The sequence below is a fragment of the Ictalurus punctatus genome, chromosome 2 (genome assembly GCF_001660625.3).
Source record: "Ictalurus punctatus breed USDA103 chromosome 2, Coco_2.0, whole genome shotgun sequence".
In the NCBI taxonomy this organism is placed as follows: Eukaryota; Metazoa; Chordata; class Actinopteri; order Siluriformes; family Ictaluridae; genus Ictalurus; species Ictalurus punctatus.
The window spans coordinates 33,492,832-33,512,146 of NC_030417.2; the positions used below are offsets into that span (position 1 = coordinate 33,492,832).

Below are 19,315 nucleotides of genomic sequence, written 5' to 3' on the forward strand. Positions count from 1 at the left end.
AATGTATGGATGTAATATAAAGTATCAGGTTATTGAAAATATAAAGTATATTATCTAGGACTATGTGAAAGCTTAAAAAAAGACCTGAGGTGGGTTTTGTAGTTAATTTAAATATTTTAAGGATTGGAAATAACCATACGTTTCCATAATCAAATTTAGTCAGTGACAAAGCATATCTTGAATATAAATATAAATATAAAGATAAACGTAACTCTCCAAGTAAAGACTAAGTCCTGCTGGAACAAACTGGAGCATTGCATTTCCTACCCGCATAAATACGATACGCTCACGTCATCTATACACGTTGTACGTAAATAAACATGTATGAAGTGTTGTCTGTGAAAGAGCATGAGAGTAATAAGGTGGTAATTCTCAATACAGCGATCCATAACAGTCATTAACATTAACCACTCTGTAACCCAGACAAAAGCCCCCTCCCTGCATCCTCATTACCCTTTACCTTCTCCAGGCCTGTGATGACTTCTACCTTCTTTTATTTCTGTCCTGTTAGTGCTAATCACCGACTTAATGGAATGTCACACGATACAAAGCGCACACAATACTACCCCAGAAGTCTCCACGAAGCTCTATGGATACCTGAAGCTGTGCATGCCGATTAGCCTGTTAATGATCAAAACCACGAACATTCTGACAGAGTATCACAATCCAGCTCTTAAATGAGCAACATGAGAATAAAGGAGATGATGGGGCAGAGTAGCGGTATCAGGTGGTTGGCTTTGTTGGCTTTGTTTGGATAATTTCATTAGAGGATTACGTCAGAGATACGGAGATGCATAGTATATAAACAAATCCTCATTTTCTCATGATCACTCAGATTATTAGGAGACTTTCTCTAGGATGGCACATGTCCATATCAAGCAAAGAGGAGCAATGAGACCCCTGGGTGCTTCTTCGGCTAAGGTAAGCACTTCTAACACGTCCTAGTTGTAGGATATACTAAATTTGAGTGGGATTTCCTTCAGTTTTTCAGAAATGTTCCCTGAAATCTTCAGTGAGAGGGTTTTGAAATCGAAGGTCTATTCTACAGGAGTTCATTTGTTGACAGTGTGTCTGAAAGGAACCAGACATAACATACAAACCACACTCTGAGGTAAAAAGAAAAAACAATGGTAACTAAGGTAACTACTTGGATTACTAAAGTAATCTAAGGTAACGCTTAAACTCAGGTCTAAAAATAAAGTTCCCAAGTAGGGAAGGTTCCAAACGAAACTATACGTCTTCTGTGTTTTATATGTAATAATTACATACGCAGTACTATTTTTCCTTACAGTACCTAGCATATGGCAGTATTTCAGTAACTTAATATGTAGAGCAAAGAAACCTACTAGCTGAGGTTACTAATAGTCATCATACAAGCTACATGGTTATTATCGAGTCATAATCATACAATCTTTAAGGCTAAAAGCAGCTCCTATTTGGACAACTTGGAAAAATGAGACTGAATGAATGGGGCACGGTGGCTTGGTGGTCAGCACATTTGCCTCTCGCCTCTGGGGTTGGGGGTTCATGGAGTTTGCATGTTCTCCCTGTGCTTTGGGGGTTTCCTCTGGGTACTCCGGTTTCCTCGCCCAATCCAAAGACATGCATTGTAGGCTGATTGGCGTTTCCAAATTGTCCGTGGTGTGTGATTGTGCCCTGTGATGGGTTGTACACGGTGTCCCCCGCCTTGTGCCCTGAGTCCCCTGGGATAGCCTCCGAGCTCCCTGCGACCCGGTGTAGGATAAGCGGTACCGAAAATTGATCTATGGATAAAATGAACCTGAAAGTCCAGTCCGGCAGGTTGTTTTTTAGCTAGTATAACAAAAACTCGAAATTATGAAGTGGTTTATTGTTTAAAACCAGGTTCCGATTGGTCCATACCTACACTCTACTGTAGCGTTCCTATTAGTTTCACTTCATAGTAACTACTAAATAATAAGCTTTAACATAATAGTTGAATTATAAGGTGGGATGTTAATGTGTTAGAGCCCAGCATAAATAAATATGCACATTCTGACACTGTAGTCAATCAAGAAAGGTCAAAAAGTTGGTACGTTTCTCTAGAATAGCGCAATCGGAACCTGAAAACCTGAAACTAATACATTTTCTTAACATGAAGGTTTTTTGTTGCTTGACTCTTCCTAATGAAAACTCATTGTAGAAAATTCATAGAGTCATATATCGCACAAAAGCTCTGATCTTTGCGAATATGAAACAAAATGTTTTGGTTTTTTTCCCAGTACGTTATTTTTCTTCCATGAGCACGGGGACCCCCATGTAATTTACCCAATATATACTCCAGTGTAATCCAGGAACTTGAATTAAATTAAAGTTTATGTATAATTATTATTATTATTATATAATTATTATCTATTCAAATAATCTGACTTGTATTTAAGGCATCATTTCATCCTGATCTTAGTTTTACAGTAACCTTAATCTTTACTCTTAGGTTGTTGTTGTTTTTTTTCTATTACTTTGAATTCAAATTCCAGTTTCGGATTCATTTTTTACATTTTTTCTTGTATATATATATATATATATATATATATATATATATATATATATATATATATATATATATATATATAAGAAAGACAGCACAACCACGGCACAAAGGAAATTCAGAAAGCTTGAAAGTGTCCAAACAAATACTTGTCATATATTCTAGACAAGGCGCACAATGTTGTACAAGCTGTTTTGGAGCAACGTAATCAACCATTCAGGACGTGATGAAAGCTTTTTGGTTTTTTAAAATGGCAAAGAATTCAGAAAGAGTGATAGTGTACAATCTAAGAGGTGTGGAGAAGGTCCATAATATCGTGCAACTTCTATTATTGCAACGCTGTCGACTCCGAAAGAAAATATGTCCACATGGGATTAACAGTTGTATGATTATAATCATTATTCATTATTAAAATATTGATATCGATGTATTGATTCATAGCTTGTGTGCCGCTGGTTTCGTATGGCTTTTCTGTAAGGCAGGCGTTCCTTCACCAAGGTGTTAATGTCACATTCAATTACAAATTAAAAAGAGACATGCCTATAATTCACAACTTTTTGCCATTTATTACAGAAGTTTCCCTTAATCTTAGCTTACATAAAGTCTAAAAAAAAAAAAAAAAAGATGTTACTATATAATGTTGAAACTTTAAATAGGTAGATGTAAATATATGAAATCATTAGTAAATATGTTAAGATAGTTCACAGACTGAAAAGTACACTGTATGGGCAAAAGATTGTGGACGCCTGACCATAGCATTCATATGTGCTTGTTAAACATCCCCTTCCAGATTTAGTCCCACTCCTCTGGGAAGGCTTTCCACTAGATTTTGGAGTGTGGCTGTGGGGATTTGTGTTCATTCAGCTACAGGAGCATTAGTGAGGTCGGACACTGATGTTGGATGAGGAGGCTCCAGTTCATCTCAGAGGTGTTCAGTGGCGTTGAGGTCAGGGCTCTGTGTAGGCCACTCAAGTTCTTCTACTTCAACCTTGGCACACCATGTCTTCATGGAGCTTGCTTTGTGCGCAGGATCATTGTCCTGCTGGAACAGGTTTGGGCCTCTTAGTTCCAGTGAAGGGAAATTGTAACGCAACAGCATACACAGACATTCTAGACAATTGTGTGCTTCTAAGTTTGTGGTAACAGTTTGGGGATGAAGCACATACAGTATGGGTGTGATGGTCAGCTGTCCACAAACTTTTGGTCTTATACTGTAATGTAGCATGCTTTAAAGGGATTCAGGAAAAAAAAAAAAAAACATTTGGGGAAGCCCTACTGTAAGACATTTTAACTAGAGGTTAAGGTTTGTAACACTTGTTTAAAAATACAATAGAAACCCTCAGAGAATTTGTAATGGTTTCAATGGGAATTGTATTGGTTTTACTGGAAACTGTAATGGTCCCTTGGGACGCTACTTGTAACTTGTTGTTGGTGCAATGTTATGTCCAGTGGATACCATTAAAGACCAATAATGGTAATGGTTTTAATAGTTAGCGTATGGTTTGTAATGGTATTTGTAGTGGAAACCATTAGAATTTCTGTGAGGGTTTCTATTGGGTTTTTTTTTTTCCCAGCAGGGTGTGCTGTAGGGTGTAATGTAACTCTTGTTGCTTGTACCCTCTCTTCTTTTCCTCACCTGAGCAGAAGGTGCAGCTCGTGCTCTTCCTCGCGGTGATGACCCAGCTCACCTGTGACACAGAGGCGATGACGAGCTGCTGCACGAGGAAGCCACACCCGTGCCCGCTCCATGAGTTACTGTGTCGCACGGGACACCGGAACCTCACCGACCTGGATGGGAAACTCGGGCGCCTGAGCAGCGACGCCGCTGCCGGGATCCTCACACTCGGCAAACGGAACGCGCCCGAAACCCGGTACCAGGACCGACTGCAGCATCTTCTGCACAGCTCACGCAATCAAGCTGCGGGGATCCTTACTATGGGCAAGAGAGGCGTATGGAGCGGATTCGGTACCGACCACACACCCTTTAAACTGGACCTCGAAAGACCACTAAAATACCTGATCCGGCCTGTAGACAGAGACTCATACGAACAGTGATTAGTGCCCTGATCCTTCTCTAAAACAGCACATTATTAACCTAACCCATTAAGCTAGTGATATCTGTTGTGGTGAATATTTCCGTACATGCATTGTATTATTGCACCTTAATTGTGATTAATAGTCAGGATTAGTCTGAATCATCTACTATGTATATTATTATTTAAAATTGATTCGTAGTTATTTGTGTGTAATGTTGCAAGTGGCCACAAGGTGGCAGAGTTGTATCATATTGTATAGACAAGTTACAAATAAAGTAATGAAATGAATATTAATCATTAAAGTGTTAACAGGCAAAGAGAAGTGAAAGCTAAAAAAAAAATCATCAATAACTTTGGATAACTAGGATTTGTCATTTTTAAAAATAATAAACAGAACAAAACAAAACAAACAGATTCGATGATCGACGTTAAACAGTAAAAAAAACAAAAAACAACAACAAAAGAACAGACTTTACATTTTACCTTAAATAATATTATGTGAGAATGTAATATGTAATAGTTGTCTTAAAATGTAGTTATAGTTATGGTAACTCTCTCCTTGTGGAGTGGGGTTTTATTTATTTATTTATTTTTTTTTTTTTTTTAAAAAAACCTTTTTCTTTTCATTTTTTTTTGTCTATTTGTTTTCAGCAAAATTTTAGTATCTAAACAACACCCTGAACCCCTCTGTTATTTAAATCCAGCATCCTGACTGATTTAGTTGACAATACAATCACCGGTTGTCTTTTCTATCTTTTCTAAGCCCCCTCCGCCCGCTATTTCCTCTGCTACACACACCACTGTGAAGTCCTAACACGTTCTCCTCTTATAACACGGCAGTTTGCCAACGTTTCTGTCGCTTTTTATCCATTTATAGTTACGGTTAATGTTGTGGAACATCCACAGAACAAGTTCCTGTTCACTGACGTTATAGCAGCTACGCCATAGGGCCGAAAGTTTGTGGCCATTGACCATTACACCCACAAGTGAGCCTTGTCAGTCTTTGTCTTTGTCAGTAATTTTCCTTCACTTGAACTAAGTGGCCAAACCTGATCCAGCATGACAGTGCTCCTGTGGAAAACAAAGCGACATCCATGAAGACATGGTTTGCCAAGTTTGGAGTGGAAAAACTTGAGTGGCCCACACAAAGTCCTGACCTCAAGTACATGAACACCGCTGGAACAAACCGACATCGCTCCAGGCCTCTTCACCCTCACCTCACTTAATGCTCTTCCGGCTGAATGAGCACAAATCCCTACAGCAACATTCCAAAATCTAGTGGAAAGCCTTCCCAGAAGAATGGACACCGTAATATCTGCAAAGGCTGGGGCAACTCCATATAAATGCCATGCCTTTGTTCAAGCACAAATGGGCATCTTGGCCAGGTGTCCACATACTTTCGGCCATACCGTGTATACATTAACAGCTATAAACCGTCGTTCCCTCACCGGCCCCTCTTTCTTCTCTCTTCACATTAATGAAACAAAAATTGCACACTGTCTCGTTACAGGAAGCTTCCCCAGATCAACGCCTATACATCTTCGTTAAACGACAGCACATTTTTATATGATCTGTTTATCACATCAGTTTCTTCTTAGGCTTCGATTAAGTGCACCATGCAAATCCCTGTGAATGAGCTGTTACTATAGAAACGAACGAGCGCATGAATATTAACCCGTGATTTGAATTACAGCCGGCACTACTGTCAGAGCTGCTGTTGCGTATATCAGACTGGAGAGTTCAACAGCGCTGCCACAAACACTTGGGTGTTCGTTTTCTCTGTAAAAAAAAAAAATTTTTAAATGGTAAGAACGTAACTCTGATGAACTCGCCCCAGATATTAATATCGTCATGAGTTTTCAGTGCATTGTGCTAAAGCATGTCACATTTTTAGCCAGAACAGTGTCTGATGCAATGATGGGTCCAGTGTTTTCTATTCAAAATCGGTGCGCTACGTCAAGTGGATTACTGCGTCCGTGATGACCTCGCTAGTGATTTAAAAAAAAGAAAGAAAAAAAAAGAAAGAAGATCATTTCCTGTAAGTGAATTCAATATGAAAAGAAAAGAAAAGAAAAAAAAAAAACGATGAGGGAATAGAGATAGAAATAAACAGAAAGCCTGTTGGCTGGGTGGCAAAGAGACAGAGACTAAGAGAATGTGATAGTATGAGTATGTGAGAGAACAAATGAGGGGGAGGGAGAGAGAGAGAGAGAGAGAGAGCGAGAGGGAGGGAGGGAGGGAGGGAGAGAGGGAGAGAGAGGATGCTAGAAGAGGTACCAGTGTAAAATGAGATGCTGAACATTGGAGGGATGCTGACGGGACACCTGCTGCAGCTCGAGTCGAGCACCGGAGAACCCAAAGACGCTTTAGAATCGAGCTGACGAGAGAAAACGACGAGAGATCTCCAACTTGCAGGCAGAAGACTGAATGTCCAAGTGTTTGGAAAGGAAAAGATCAGAAGAGCTCTTCAGAAGGAGTGTGGTACGTGGTCCGAATCCGAGCGAAAAGAGGAAAAGAGAGCAATCTAGGAAAAGTGAATTCGATTGAAGAGGTGGGATTTTTTTTTTTTGTTGTTCTTTCTCCAGCTGATCAGCAGATGTGCACTGTTCATCATCATGGAGCGGCGTTAACTGAATATTTACAAGGATCCGGACGCATACATGGATGACATCGACTGTCACGGCGCAGATTAAGTTAAGAAATATTCATCTAAGTGAGCGTCATCAGAGAACAAACTGAATCAACCGGTGGGTGAAGTGCACTGATCCAAAGCAGATCATCTGCCCAGACACCCTGGAGGAAGGATCATCCGTTTAAATGAATGCCTTTCTCAGATCTCCAGCTTTCTCTCGCACAATATCCATCTCTCCTCTGTCTTTTTCACTCTCTTTCCCTCACTCTCCTTCTGGTTCTAGTCTTCTTTTTGGGATGGAGTGATTTCAGGACTGGAAAGTAGCCATGCCTGTAATGAAGGGGCTCCTGGCCCCCCAGAATACTTTCCTTGACACCATCGCCAAGCACTTCGACGGCACCCGTGAGTACCGCGACTAATCCCTCTGCCTGTACTCGGTCTGACCTATGACCTCTAGCTTCTTGTTGTGGAAGTGAATGGAAAAATGGCATTAATTCTATTGTTCAGGGCTGATATTAGAGCGAGGACACAAAGAGAGAAGCAGCTTTAGGACTCAGTCAACGATATAAATGGGGGGGGGGGGGGTATTAAACGACAAAACAACAAAAAAAAGCGTGATGTCGAAGTAAACCGTGTCAGAAATCTCAATCGTTCTGCTGTCACATCAGCATTTCTGTTTTAATCTTAGCCTTATGAACAGCTAGCTAGAGTCTTCTTCTATGAGAACCCTTGAAGGTTCTACACAGAGTGTTTTCCTTTCACAGAGGGTTCTGCGTAAGACCTGTTGAGGAAGCTAGGAACCGGAAAGAAAAAAAACCCCATCAAGGATTACATAAGTCAGTTTAAAGAATTTCAGCAATAAGCTAATATAAAACTGTACATTAGTGCTGTTTATATATGATATCTTTCTTCTTAAAACCATCAAAATCATTAAAAAAAGATGCCTCTATACTTTCCTACATATTAACTATACTTTGTGTTCTCTGTATGGAAACTGTCCTCAGACCAGGTGTGTTAAAATATATAATATATCATTTATAATTCTAGTGGTATTATATAAATATCGTTACATTAGATGTAAACTTCGGATTGAAGGTTTAATATCAGGGATTTTTATACCAGCAGAATTTCTTTTTATATCAATGATATCAATGTTATCGTATGTTATAGGTGTAAAAGCTGACCGCGTTTGTCTTGGAAAAAAAAAACCATGAACATTTTCTTAAACTCTTGTGACTTTACTTGTGAATTTAAATGTTAACTCAGAAGGATAGATGTCTTTTTTTTTTTATGCTCATCGTATAATTTACTCTCATGAGTGAATTAATAAGGTTCTTTTGCATTCTCCCAACATGAAACCTTATTTATTTATTTATGCATAAGAACATTCAGGTTTCAGGTTCTTGTTTGATTTTTACGCTTCTTATGAAAATCCAAAGCGGGTAGTGCCAGACTGAGAGAATCCTACAAAGTGAAAATCTACTCTAGGTCTATCCAAGCAACTTTGTAAATCCTAAAACGTAGTCGTTTTTAAACCCCACATCTCAAGCTCGTGAATATTGCATTTCGAGTAGATCTATTTGACTCCTTTCACCCGTGAAGGCAAGCAATAAGCGAAGTTTTGAAAAGGATCTTCGATGGCTTTATGAATGCCTCTCCAATCCAACCTCCACACACCAAATTAATAAACATTACAATGAGCAAGAGCAAAGTGACCATGTACGGCCAGGTCTCTAAACCTGTGCATCAGACTCTCTTTTGTTCCCATCTTTTACCATTAAAAAGAGCGAGAAAGAAAATAACGCAGGTCAAATCTAGAACCCTTAATCCTTCAGCTTGTCCTTGGGAAATCCTAAAAGGTTCTACATAGAACTCTGAAACTAATGCTTACACTCTAGAAAGGTTCAACCACCAGAAAAAGAACAAACTACTTCTTATTGACCTTCATGAAACCTATGTTTAAACTTGCACTTCACAGTTATTAATGAAAGCACCTTGACGCTGTAACAACAGCACGACCTTCCAAATCACGCCACCCGCCGCACTACACACATCGGCTGACACATCCATCTGACGGTACAAGGGTTTGTTGGATTAATTGGTTTGGTGCATGCATGGATGACAGATAATCTTTTCAGGATCAGGAGCATGCTGTGTGAAAACACTGCCAAAATCCAAGCACGGCACACAGTCACCTCATGGTTAAATGCCAAAAGAAAATAAAGATGCTAGCAACACTTTGTGGACAGAACATGACACCCTAAAACCCTTAAATTTCTCTGTAGAATGTACTTAAAGTGCACCTGAAATCAAAAGTGCTGTTCCAGAGCTTTCTTTACCTATCCATTAGTATATCTAGGTAACTAAGATACCTAAATATACCCCCACAGTTTAGAAGATCCATCCATCCATCCATCTTCTATACCGCTTATCCTTCAGGGTCGCGGGGAACCTGGAGTCTATCCCAGGGAGCATCGGTCACAAGGCGGGGTACACCCTGGATGGAGTGCCGATCCATCGCAGTGCACAATCACACACACATTCACACACCCACTCATACACTGCGAACACTTTGGACATGCCAATCAGCCTACCATGCATGTCTTTGGACCGGGGGAGGAAACCGGAGGAAACCCCCGCAGCACGGGGAGAACACGCAAACTCCGCACACACAGGGCCACGGCGGGAATCGAACCCCCGACCCGGGCAGTGTGAGGTATACGTGTTAACCACTAAGCCCCAGCGCACCCTAGTTTAGAAGATATTTAATTGATTTTAATTTGATAGTTTATGCCTTCTTGGAAAATGACTGTTGACTCAGTATATACTAGTCTTGCGTTTTTGCAATTAAATGCTCTCTAGAAGTGTATGTCCTGCCCCTGAGGGTTCTAAGTCTAAGACTTATTCTACAGTAGCAGCTTGTTAGCAGCAAAAAATGGTTCATCGGTTCAGTGTAAAACTCTTCGCTGATCTCTATATTTAGCTAGTTCGCTAAGCTAACGCCGAGTTCGTTTAGATTCGGTGGGAGCGTGTCTCGTATCTCGAATGCTACTGGCTGTTGGTTAAATCAGTATTTCAACACACCATTACTCTGATTTTCTGCGTCAAAAGATTTTCTGAGTCACATCTCAGCTCTCAGTCTCTCTACCAAAACAAGAAGCTGAACAGCACACCAGAGCTTTTACTTACCCAGTAGGATCACTAATGTAGTTACGGTTCGTTCCCTTCCGACTATAACTATCAAACCTTTAACTGCTTTACTCACACTTTTTGCTTTTATTTTCCATTGTGCTTTCTCAGTAGAACGTCTCAAGATTTGGTTATGTAATTTCAGGCCGAAGATGTAAAATAGATACTGGTTAAGTCTATGAATTCTTGATAATTACTTTTGGCGTTTCATTTTCTTTTTTATTTCCTTGTAATGACTTTTTCTCAGCGTGAACTGACTGACAGCTCATTAGCACTGTAAAGTGTGGTATACACGTTAGGAGTGTTATGTAAATCTATACTATGTATTCTGTAAGGGATATGTACAGTATATCCAAAGAACATGTTTAAATGAGTATGATTATAAACAGAGACTTTGAAAGAGCCACAGGAGTTCTTAGAGCAATTAAGACTTGGCACTTCATAAAGCTCATACCAATTAGCCCTTTTCTAAACTAACGGCGCTTCAGCTAAATGGGGAATTCTCTAAAGTAGTTTAGATGTGTAATAAAAAAGCCCTGTTCATCTATCAAGCACCTTCTGAAACTTTTCAATTAAAATATCTGCAAGACAATAAAAATATATATATAATGATATTCCATAAAACATAAAACAGGTTGAGACATGCTGTTATTGAAAAAAATAAATAAAATCATGTTTTACACCACAGTAATTTGCCAAGGTTTTTTTTTTTTTTTTTTTTTTAATTAATTATAGAACATAATTTTTTCAATCACTTAATAGACGTATAGTGGAATGTTCACAAAACAAGTTCCTGTTATGACTTACATTATAGCTGCTATAAACTATAGCTATAAAAGACAAAATTATGATCGCAAAAAGATATGGACTCTTTTATGAGCTTTTTATGTACTTCTACTAAAAATCAATCACTTCTCAGGATCATCCATGTTCCAGAGGGGGGGAAAAAAAATCAAAAATATGACCTATGTTTTGAATCATAACTGATGATTTTAATACCCATGCACATACAGTAATCCAAAGCCCAATACTGCCAAAGAGCTTGTTTTATTTGACAGCAATGACCATGTATAAATGGGTCCAAATGCGTAACAGAAAAGCATTCGCCCTATCATCGGGAGAGTTCAAATAAATCCCAATAATTCCATCTCTTGGGAGTCCAAGAGAGTAAAATTGGCTGTGCTTCCAGGGTGGGAAAGATAGCATACTCTCTCTGCACTGTCTGTCACAGTGACACTCGCCAGTCACGTGCATCTGTGAGCTCACATATGCGAAAGAGAGTAAATAGCATTTTCCTCCGAGTGTGTTACACTGCCATGTGAAAAGATGCAGTTGGAGCTTCGCATGTCTCTGAATAAGCATGGGTTAGCCCTCATTCTCCCAGGTTGGTAGCGGTCATGTGACCAAATTGGGGGAAAATAGGGGATATATATATATATATATATATATATATATATATATATATATATATATATACACATCCCAGTTATTAAATTGTAGACTCTCTGCCCATTCGTAATGTTTTAATTTCATCAGCTATCCACACCAGATATACAGAACTGTGCAAAAGTCTTAGGCACATGGCAAGAAATGCTATAAAGCAAAGATGCCTTCAAAAATAATTCAATTAAACTATGAAGAGCAAACAGTAAACAATAATAATCTAAACAAAGTTTGGAGAGAGAAAATATTTTTCAATATTTGGTGAGATGTTTCTTCTGGAGGCTTTTTTTTTTAGGGTTTTTTTTGTTGTTTTTTTTGTCTGAAAAGTGTTCTGTAATACATAATATCTTGCTTACTTTTCTGACCATTTTTTGTTGGAAAAGTAACGTTTTGTAAATCTAAAATGTTTTTGTGCTGACTCGGTCATCAAGTAAACATCTATAACGAAAATTTGTACTAAAAATATTAGGGTGCATGAGACTTTTGAACAGTACAGTGGACTAGTTCAACAAAGACTAAAAAGCATAATGAGCTTTCCTTTACTTTCACACGATCCGTTGTTACCCAGATGAGTCTGCTTCCTCTCAAGGTTTCTTCCTCTTAACATCTTAAGGGTTTTTCCTCGCCACCGTCGCCACCGGCTTGCACAATAGGGATAAATTCACACGCATAAAATATGGATCCTGTGTTTATATGTTTCTGTAAAGCTGCTTTGAGACGATGTCCGTTGTTAAAAGCGCTATACAAATAAAAATCGAATTAAATTGAACAGTATTGTATCGCTTTCAAAAAGAGATATTTACTTATGAAGGCCTGGAGTCTGCTGATATCCACTTGATCATATCAATACTAAAGTTGTGAATGTGACTGATTCTTTAGCACCTGTCTTTAGCACAGTAATGCAATTTATAGCACAGTAAAAAAGCACAGTGCTTTTTGTTTATTAGCAACTTCATACCTACTCGATTAATACTGTAAATAAACAAAAGATTACAAAATGAGTCTGCATTTTTAACAGAAACGTCAAGAATGACCCTACTCTATTTGCCATTCTTAAGGGGTTCAGAAATAATTGAATGCATGAACTCCTTAACTACTTTCCGTCGATAAACGTAATAACAAAACCAATATGTCTGGCCATTAGAAACCGCCTGTTAAATAATGTAGCTGTTGCATTATGATGTATTAAGTGGACTCCTATAAATAAACAGATGAACAGTGCACTGCGGAGGAAACAGTTTCTCTGTTTCACAGCATGAAATTATCATAACCTGTACAGCGTGGGTGTATTTATGCTCCTGACCTCGACCTTAATAAAGTCCAAACAGCCAGTAGCAGAAAGAAAATGTTGTAAAGATCAAAACATCTCAAGCACATACTGTATTCACATGCAGAATAGCTCTCGGTTCATACGTACTGAACATTTTGACAATCATTATACAAGACTAATCGATAATCACTAATGAAGGACTACGATATCGATCGAGCTGTAATTATTGTAGCTAAATAAATGACAGTTAAATGAAGTAACTGAGTGCTGTATATGGATATAGAAAATGGATGATTTGCATATGGATGTCTAGATCATTATGTGACAGGAGAAATAATAATGGATAAATGAATGAACATTTATACAGCGTTAAGTCATCTGCAGTTTGCAAAAGCAGCTACTGTATATAATAATAATAATACAGTATTATTAATAATAATAATAATACATAAATAAATAAACAAACAAACAAACAAACAGGAAAACCAAACAAAAATGCCAAATGAAAATAATAAAATGATAAACAAGAAGACAATAGCAGGTAGATAAATATAAAGACATTGCATCAGCTGTACAAAAATGCATTTTTTGGGGTAGTGGGGGGGGGGTGTGTGCATGTCTACATAAAGCATGTAACTGTATAGTGCTCCAAATATGGTAATGGTCTGCAATTATACAATGCTTTTTTTAACCTTGGCGGTTCCAAAGCACTTTACACTGGTTCTCGTTCACTCACGCACCAATGGTAGCAGAGCTGCCATGCAAGGCGCTAGCGTGTCATCAGGAGCAACTTGGGGTTCAGTGTCTTGCCCAAGGACAATTCAGCATGTGGAGTCACATGGGCCGGGAATCAAACCGCCAACCCTATGATTAGTGCACAACCCGCATTACCACCTGAACCACAGCCGCCCTGAATAGTTGCATATGTATTTGGGCGGCTGTGGTTCAGGTGGTAGAGCGGGTTGTCCACTAATCGTAGGGTTGGCGGTTCGATTCCCGGCCCACGTGACTCCGCATACCGAAGTGCCATTGGGCAAGACACTTAACCCCAAGTTGCTCCTGATGGCAAGTTAGCACCGTGCATGGCAGCTCTGCTACCGTTGGTGTGTGAGTGTGTGAATGGGTGAATGAGACACAGTGTAAAGCACTTTGGATAAAAGCGCTATATAAGTGCAGACCATTTACCATTTAAATCCGAAGCGGGCGTGGTCTATATATGAACCATATTTGAACCACGCACATATTCCACAGAACCTCTGGAAACACTGGAATAAAACCCAAATATAGAAATGGCAGCACTGTCAGCATGGTGTGTAAATTCTGGTCTGAAAGTTCCTCAACCTCAGCTAAATCACTCAAGTTCATAACTTTTTTCAACAATTTTTGAATCCTGCTTACACAGTTATTATTTTTGTTTGTACCTGCCCTTAATATTTTATTTATTAATGGGGTCAAGTTGACTCTATTTCCCAAAATATAAACAAACTAGTAACCTAATTTAAACCACTGTGACCCTGACCAGGCAGTTACTAAGGATGAGTAAGTGGATGCTGTAAATGAGCACTGCATGTTTATTTTAAAGAACTTCGTCTTTATTTGTCCATATCTGACCACTCGCTCACACCGACATGAAAGTAAAAACCTCCCACTCACGTGGCTTTTTTTCTGCTGTCCTGCTGGATCCCAGTCTCGGTGGTGTCCTTTAGTCCCAACCAGATGCCCTGGGAAGCTTTCAAGCCCTTCATATACATGTCTGTATTTGTATTCATTTACAACACATTATTCATATTCCTTTTCAACCGTAATTCACACTCAATCACTGCTGTGTCTAAGATAAAGTTTTTCCTGCCTTGGTCACAGTACAGAATTAAAACACTGAGAAACTTGTGACTGAAGGTTTTGTCAGTGGCAGTGTGTGGCAGACTGTGTAGTGCGTAGTATTGCTGTTTTCATCACCATGTGAACTAGTTTATTAACATGTGAATGCAGTGAAAGTGTGCACCGTGCTCCAGTCACGACTCGGATTCCTGTTCGGTTTTTGGGACTTTAGTCATGCTTGGATGAGTGGCTGTGTGTGGGTGCTTGTAATCGTGTGAGTGTGTGAGCGTACAGTAGTGTGGAAGTTGCATTTTGGTTTTCACGCAAACGTGAAGAAAGGAACCAGCGGCCAAAATCATCAAGTAGAACTTGACGGTCATCGAGGTCGGGTCTTCTTCGCTCTACCTTCTCTGTCCACGGGGAATGTCTTCTTGACTAGAGTTTTCCTACAAGTGCCTTCGTCTGACCTTCTCCTCAGTAGAGAGAGGTGTGACTCATGTGGGTCAGTGTGTTTGGTGTAAATGCTGTCTGACTCACTGAAACATGCAAGCATCATTGGGACATTAAAATAATGTCATGTACAGGCTTTAAAATGGTGGAAAAGTTGTTGTGAAAGAATTGAGCACGTAGTTTAATGTTACTCTCTGCTATTCCTGTATTGTTTTGTTGTTTGTTCAACCCCCATAAAACCTGCATGAAGCTTAAAGAACTTTGGCGTGGTCCATCCATACATAGAGATCTTTTTTGAGCAGAATACAGATGATATCTGGAATATAGGACTTTTGTATTATAAAAGACATTTTACTCAATACAGAGACAAGGTGAATAGTGTTAGTATGGTTTATTAACGCATTTAATGTAAGCAGTGATTGCAAGAGCCATATCTCCCTCCATGTCTCGCCTGGTGTCCCACTGAAGCTAAGCAGGGTTGATCCTGGCCAGCACCTTGATGGAAGACCTCCTCAAGAAAAGTTAGGTTGCTGCTGGAAGTGGTGTTAGTGAAGCCAGCAGTGGGTGCTCACCCTGTGGTCTGAGTGGGGTCTAATGCCCCAGTATAGTGACACTATACTGTAGAAACAGCACAGTCTTTCAGCTGAGACGTTAAACTGAGGTCCTGACTCTCTGAGGTCATGAAAAATCCCAGGACACTTCTCGTAAAAGAGTAGGGGTATGCCCCCGGTGTCCTGGTGAAATTCTCCCTCATTGGCCCCTATCTATCATGGCTTCCTAATAATCCTCATCTCTGAACTGGCTACATCACTCTCTCCTCTCCACTAATAGCCGGTGTGGTGGGGGTTCTGGCGCACTATGGCTGCCATCACATCATCCAGGTGGATGCTACACACTAGTGGTGGTTGAAGAGACCCCCCCCCCCAATCTAAAGCGCTTTGAGTGTCTAGAGAAGCGCTATATAAATGTAAGGAATTATTATTACTGCACATGTACTCTTATATGCCCAGTAATTCAGTGTCTGTGAATGTGTCATGCGCAACACTAGTTACCTAATTGTAAATAAGGCTTCGGTAATATAATCACTTGGGAGTGTGCTGGTTAAGGAAAATAATCAGCGACAAAGTGGTGTGATGCAGCCTGACGTAAAGAAGAGTTACTGTTAAGACCCTGAAGTTGATTATTTTCCAATAACAGCACTTCCTGTACTGTTTTATTCTTCTTATACCACAGCAACGTTCCAACACGAGGAAGTTTCTGTCAGGAATGCAGGCGAGGACACAAGTGCAGGCTGACAGGTTTTTCATAATCGTAGCAATCGCGATTCAGAAACAGGGTCAAGGTGCAGGCAACGGTGAGGTGATCAACAAACAGCATAAACAAGGTTAGGCAAGAAACCAGAAACGAGATCAAAACCAGGAGAGCAGTCAACGGTCAACGGCTTGATAACGACACCGAGAGTGTGCTTCGGAAAGTGAGTGTGAACTGAGAGTTCTTATATACGGTGAACATGGCTGTGACTGTGATTGAGTCCAGGTTTGTGTAATCAGTAATCGGGTGAACGTGAACATGAGAGTGTTTGTGATGGTGGTGTGTTGTAGTGCTTAGCAGCCAATGTTTGTAGGCTGCACTGTATTCTGGGAGCTGTATTTCTATGTCGATTCCGGTGCATGACACTTTCTATTTATTAAAGAACTATATACTTTTATTCATTTAAAAGTTCTTGTTATCACTTACACTGATCAGCCGTAACAGTAAAACCACCTGACTAATATTGTGTAGGTTCCCCTTGTACCGCAAAAACAACTCTGATCCGTCAAGGCATGGCCTCTACAAGACCTCTGAAGGTGTGCTGTGGTCGTTAGCAGCAGATCCTTTAAACAACCCTAAGTTGTGAGGTGGGACCTTCATGGATCGGACTTGTTTGTCCAGGACATCTCACAGATGCTCAATCAGATTGAGATCTGGGGAATTTGGAGGCCGAGTCAACACCTTCAACACTTTGTGATGTTCCTCAAAGCATTCCTGAACACTTTTTGCATTATCCTGCTGAAAGAGGACACTGCATCAGGGAATACCGTTGCCATGAAGTGGTGTACTTGGTCTGCAGCAATGTTTAGGTAAGTGGTGCGTGTCAAAGTAACATCCACGTGAATGCCAGGACCCAAGGTTTCCCGCAGAACATTGCCGAGAGCATCAAACTGCCTCTGCCGGGTTGTCTTCTTCCCATAGTGCATCCTGGTGCAATCTCTTCCCTACAGGTAAACGATGCACACGCACACGGCCATCCACATGATGTAAAAGAAGACGTGATTCAACAGACCAGGCCACCTTCTACCACTGCTCCATGGTACAGTTCTGATGCTCACGTGCCCATTGTAGGTGCTTTCAGCAGTGGACAGGGGTCAGCATGGGCACTCAGACCGGTCTGCAGCTCCGCAGTCCCATGCGCAGCAAGCTGTGACGTACTGTGTTCTGACACCATTCTGTCATAGCTAGCATTAACCTTTTCAGCAATTTCAGCAAACGGGACACTAACCTATGCTCCCCACGCGCATCGCATAAATGACCCTGTTTCCGGTTCACCGGCTGTCCATACTAGGACCACTTTTGGTAGGTACTAACCACTGCATACCGGGAACACCCCACAAGACCTACTGTTTTGTAGATGCTCTGACCCAGTCGTCTAGCCATAACAATTTGGCCCTTCCTCAGATCCTCACCCTTGCCTATTTTTCCCCATCGACTTTGAGAACTGACTGTTCACTTGCTGCCTAATATATCCCACCCTTGACAGCTGCCATTTTAACATGATACTCAATGTTATTCATTTCACCTGTCAGTGGATTTAATGTTATGGCTGATCGGTGTATGTTACAGCTATAAACAGTCGTTCCCTCACCATCCTCCCTTTTCTCCTCTCTCCTGTTACTATAGAAACGCTAAGGTATTACAACATTGGCAATAATATAAACCTGTGATTTTCTGCAGCAGGAACTGCTGTCAGTGCTGCTTACATAGAAAATAAATCAACACCTTCTGACCAGATCTCATTATCAGGCCTGGATGTCCAAACTCCCTGGTTGTTCACCGTGTCTGTCTCCATCTGCAGGTCTGGTAGTTTATAATGAGCTAACCTGTTCCTGGAAACCTGCAGGCTGAGAAAATCATCCAAACCCCAGTCTATATTCATCACATCAAGATCTTTCTTTTTAAGCTCAATGTACATACTTGGAAAAACAAACAAAAAAAAAACTCTTCAACAGAATGGTTCCATATCCAAAACTATTAGAAAAGCAGAGGACCCTTGCCTATAGGAAGGCCATCTTAAGGAACCTCAAGGAGCATAGTCCCAATTTGCTCTGGTATAGTTCTGTATTTTACAAAAACCCAATGGGTCGTAGATTAAAAATAGGAGGAAAAAAAAATGTGTGGAAAATAAAGATGTTCTTCTATTTGTGTGATCAAGCTTTTCCAGTCAGCTTCCTTCTGTCATTTTAAATGAGCCTACAGTCAATATTAAACCAGGTGTCTGACTGAACTGTAGATTTAATTAGTTTCCAGTTTTCCTGACTTTTTGTTTTGTTTGTTTGTTTTAGTCTTGTCCTAGGCACTCCTGTGAGAAAACAGTGACTCGTGAACTTCTTGTACAGAGAACAGCAAGCAATCTGGAAGGTTATTTAATGTTGGGTGTTTTTTTTCTTTCTTTTCATCAGAACATTGAAATAACCTTCAAATTGCTTCATATTCACCTTTTTCTATGAACAGCAAAATGAGAAGCTGGACTTGCGCAATAGTTTACACACACTCGCATACAATCGGAGCTCAAGGTCTTTGCTGTCACTTTTATGTTTACCTTTTTTTTTTACCTTTCTGACTAAAGATAGCAAAGTAATCACCTCATGACCCTGATCATGACCCCAGGCATCCAGCCAATTAAAATTTCCCTATTACATTCATCCTCCTGCCAT

The 19,315-nt window shown here is 40.1% G+C and overlaps 3 protein-coding genes across 4 annotated transcripts in view; all 3 read left to right on the forward strand.

The window, feature by feature from the left end:
* The window catches only part of plcl5 (phospholipase C like 5), a 98,077-nt gene extending 97,240 nt beyond the window's left edge, over positions 1-837 (forward strand). For both annotated transcript variants that reach the window (XR_008393467.1, XR_008393468.1), the window contains one exon: positions 512-837. The gene's annotated coding sequence lies outside the window, so the exon portion shown is untranslated. The remainder of the gene's footprint in view (positions 1-511) is intronic.
* Positions 601-4,830, forward strand: hcrt (hypocretin (orexin) neuropeptide precursor). Its single transcript, XM_047162367.2, has 3 exons — positions 601-727; positions 836-921; positions 4,151-4,830. Exons 2-3 carry the CDS (start codon positions 859-861, stop codon positions 4,559-4,561), a joined length of 474 nt encoding a protein of 157 aa, XP_047018323.1. The 5' UTR covers positions 601-727; positions 836-858; the 3' UTR covers positions 4,562-4,830.
* A 1,943-nt stretch (positions 4,831-6,773) lies between these two features.
* The window catches only part of kcnh4a (potassium voltage-gated channel, subfamily H (eag-related), member 4a), a 53,832-nt gene continuing 41,290 nt past the window's right edge, over positions 6,774-19,315 (forward strand). The window contains exon 1 of the mRNA XM_053675899.1: positions 6,774-7,576. Coding sequence (XP_053531874.1) covers positions 7,501-7,576 — 76 coding nt within the window. The 5' untranslated portion in view covers positions 6,774-7,500. The remainder of the gene's footprint in view (positions 7,577-19,315) is intronic.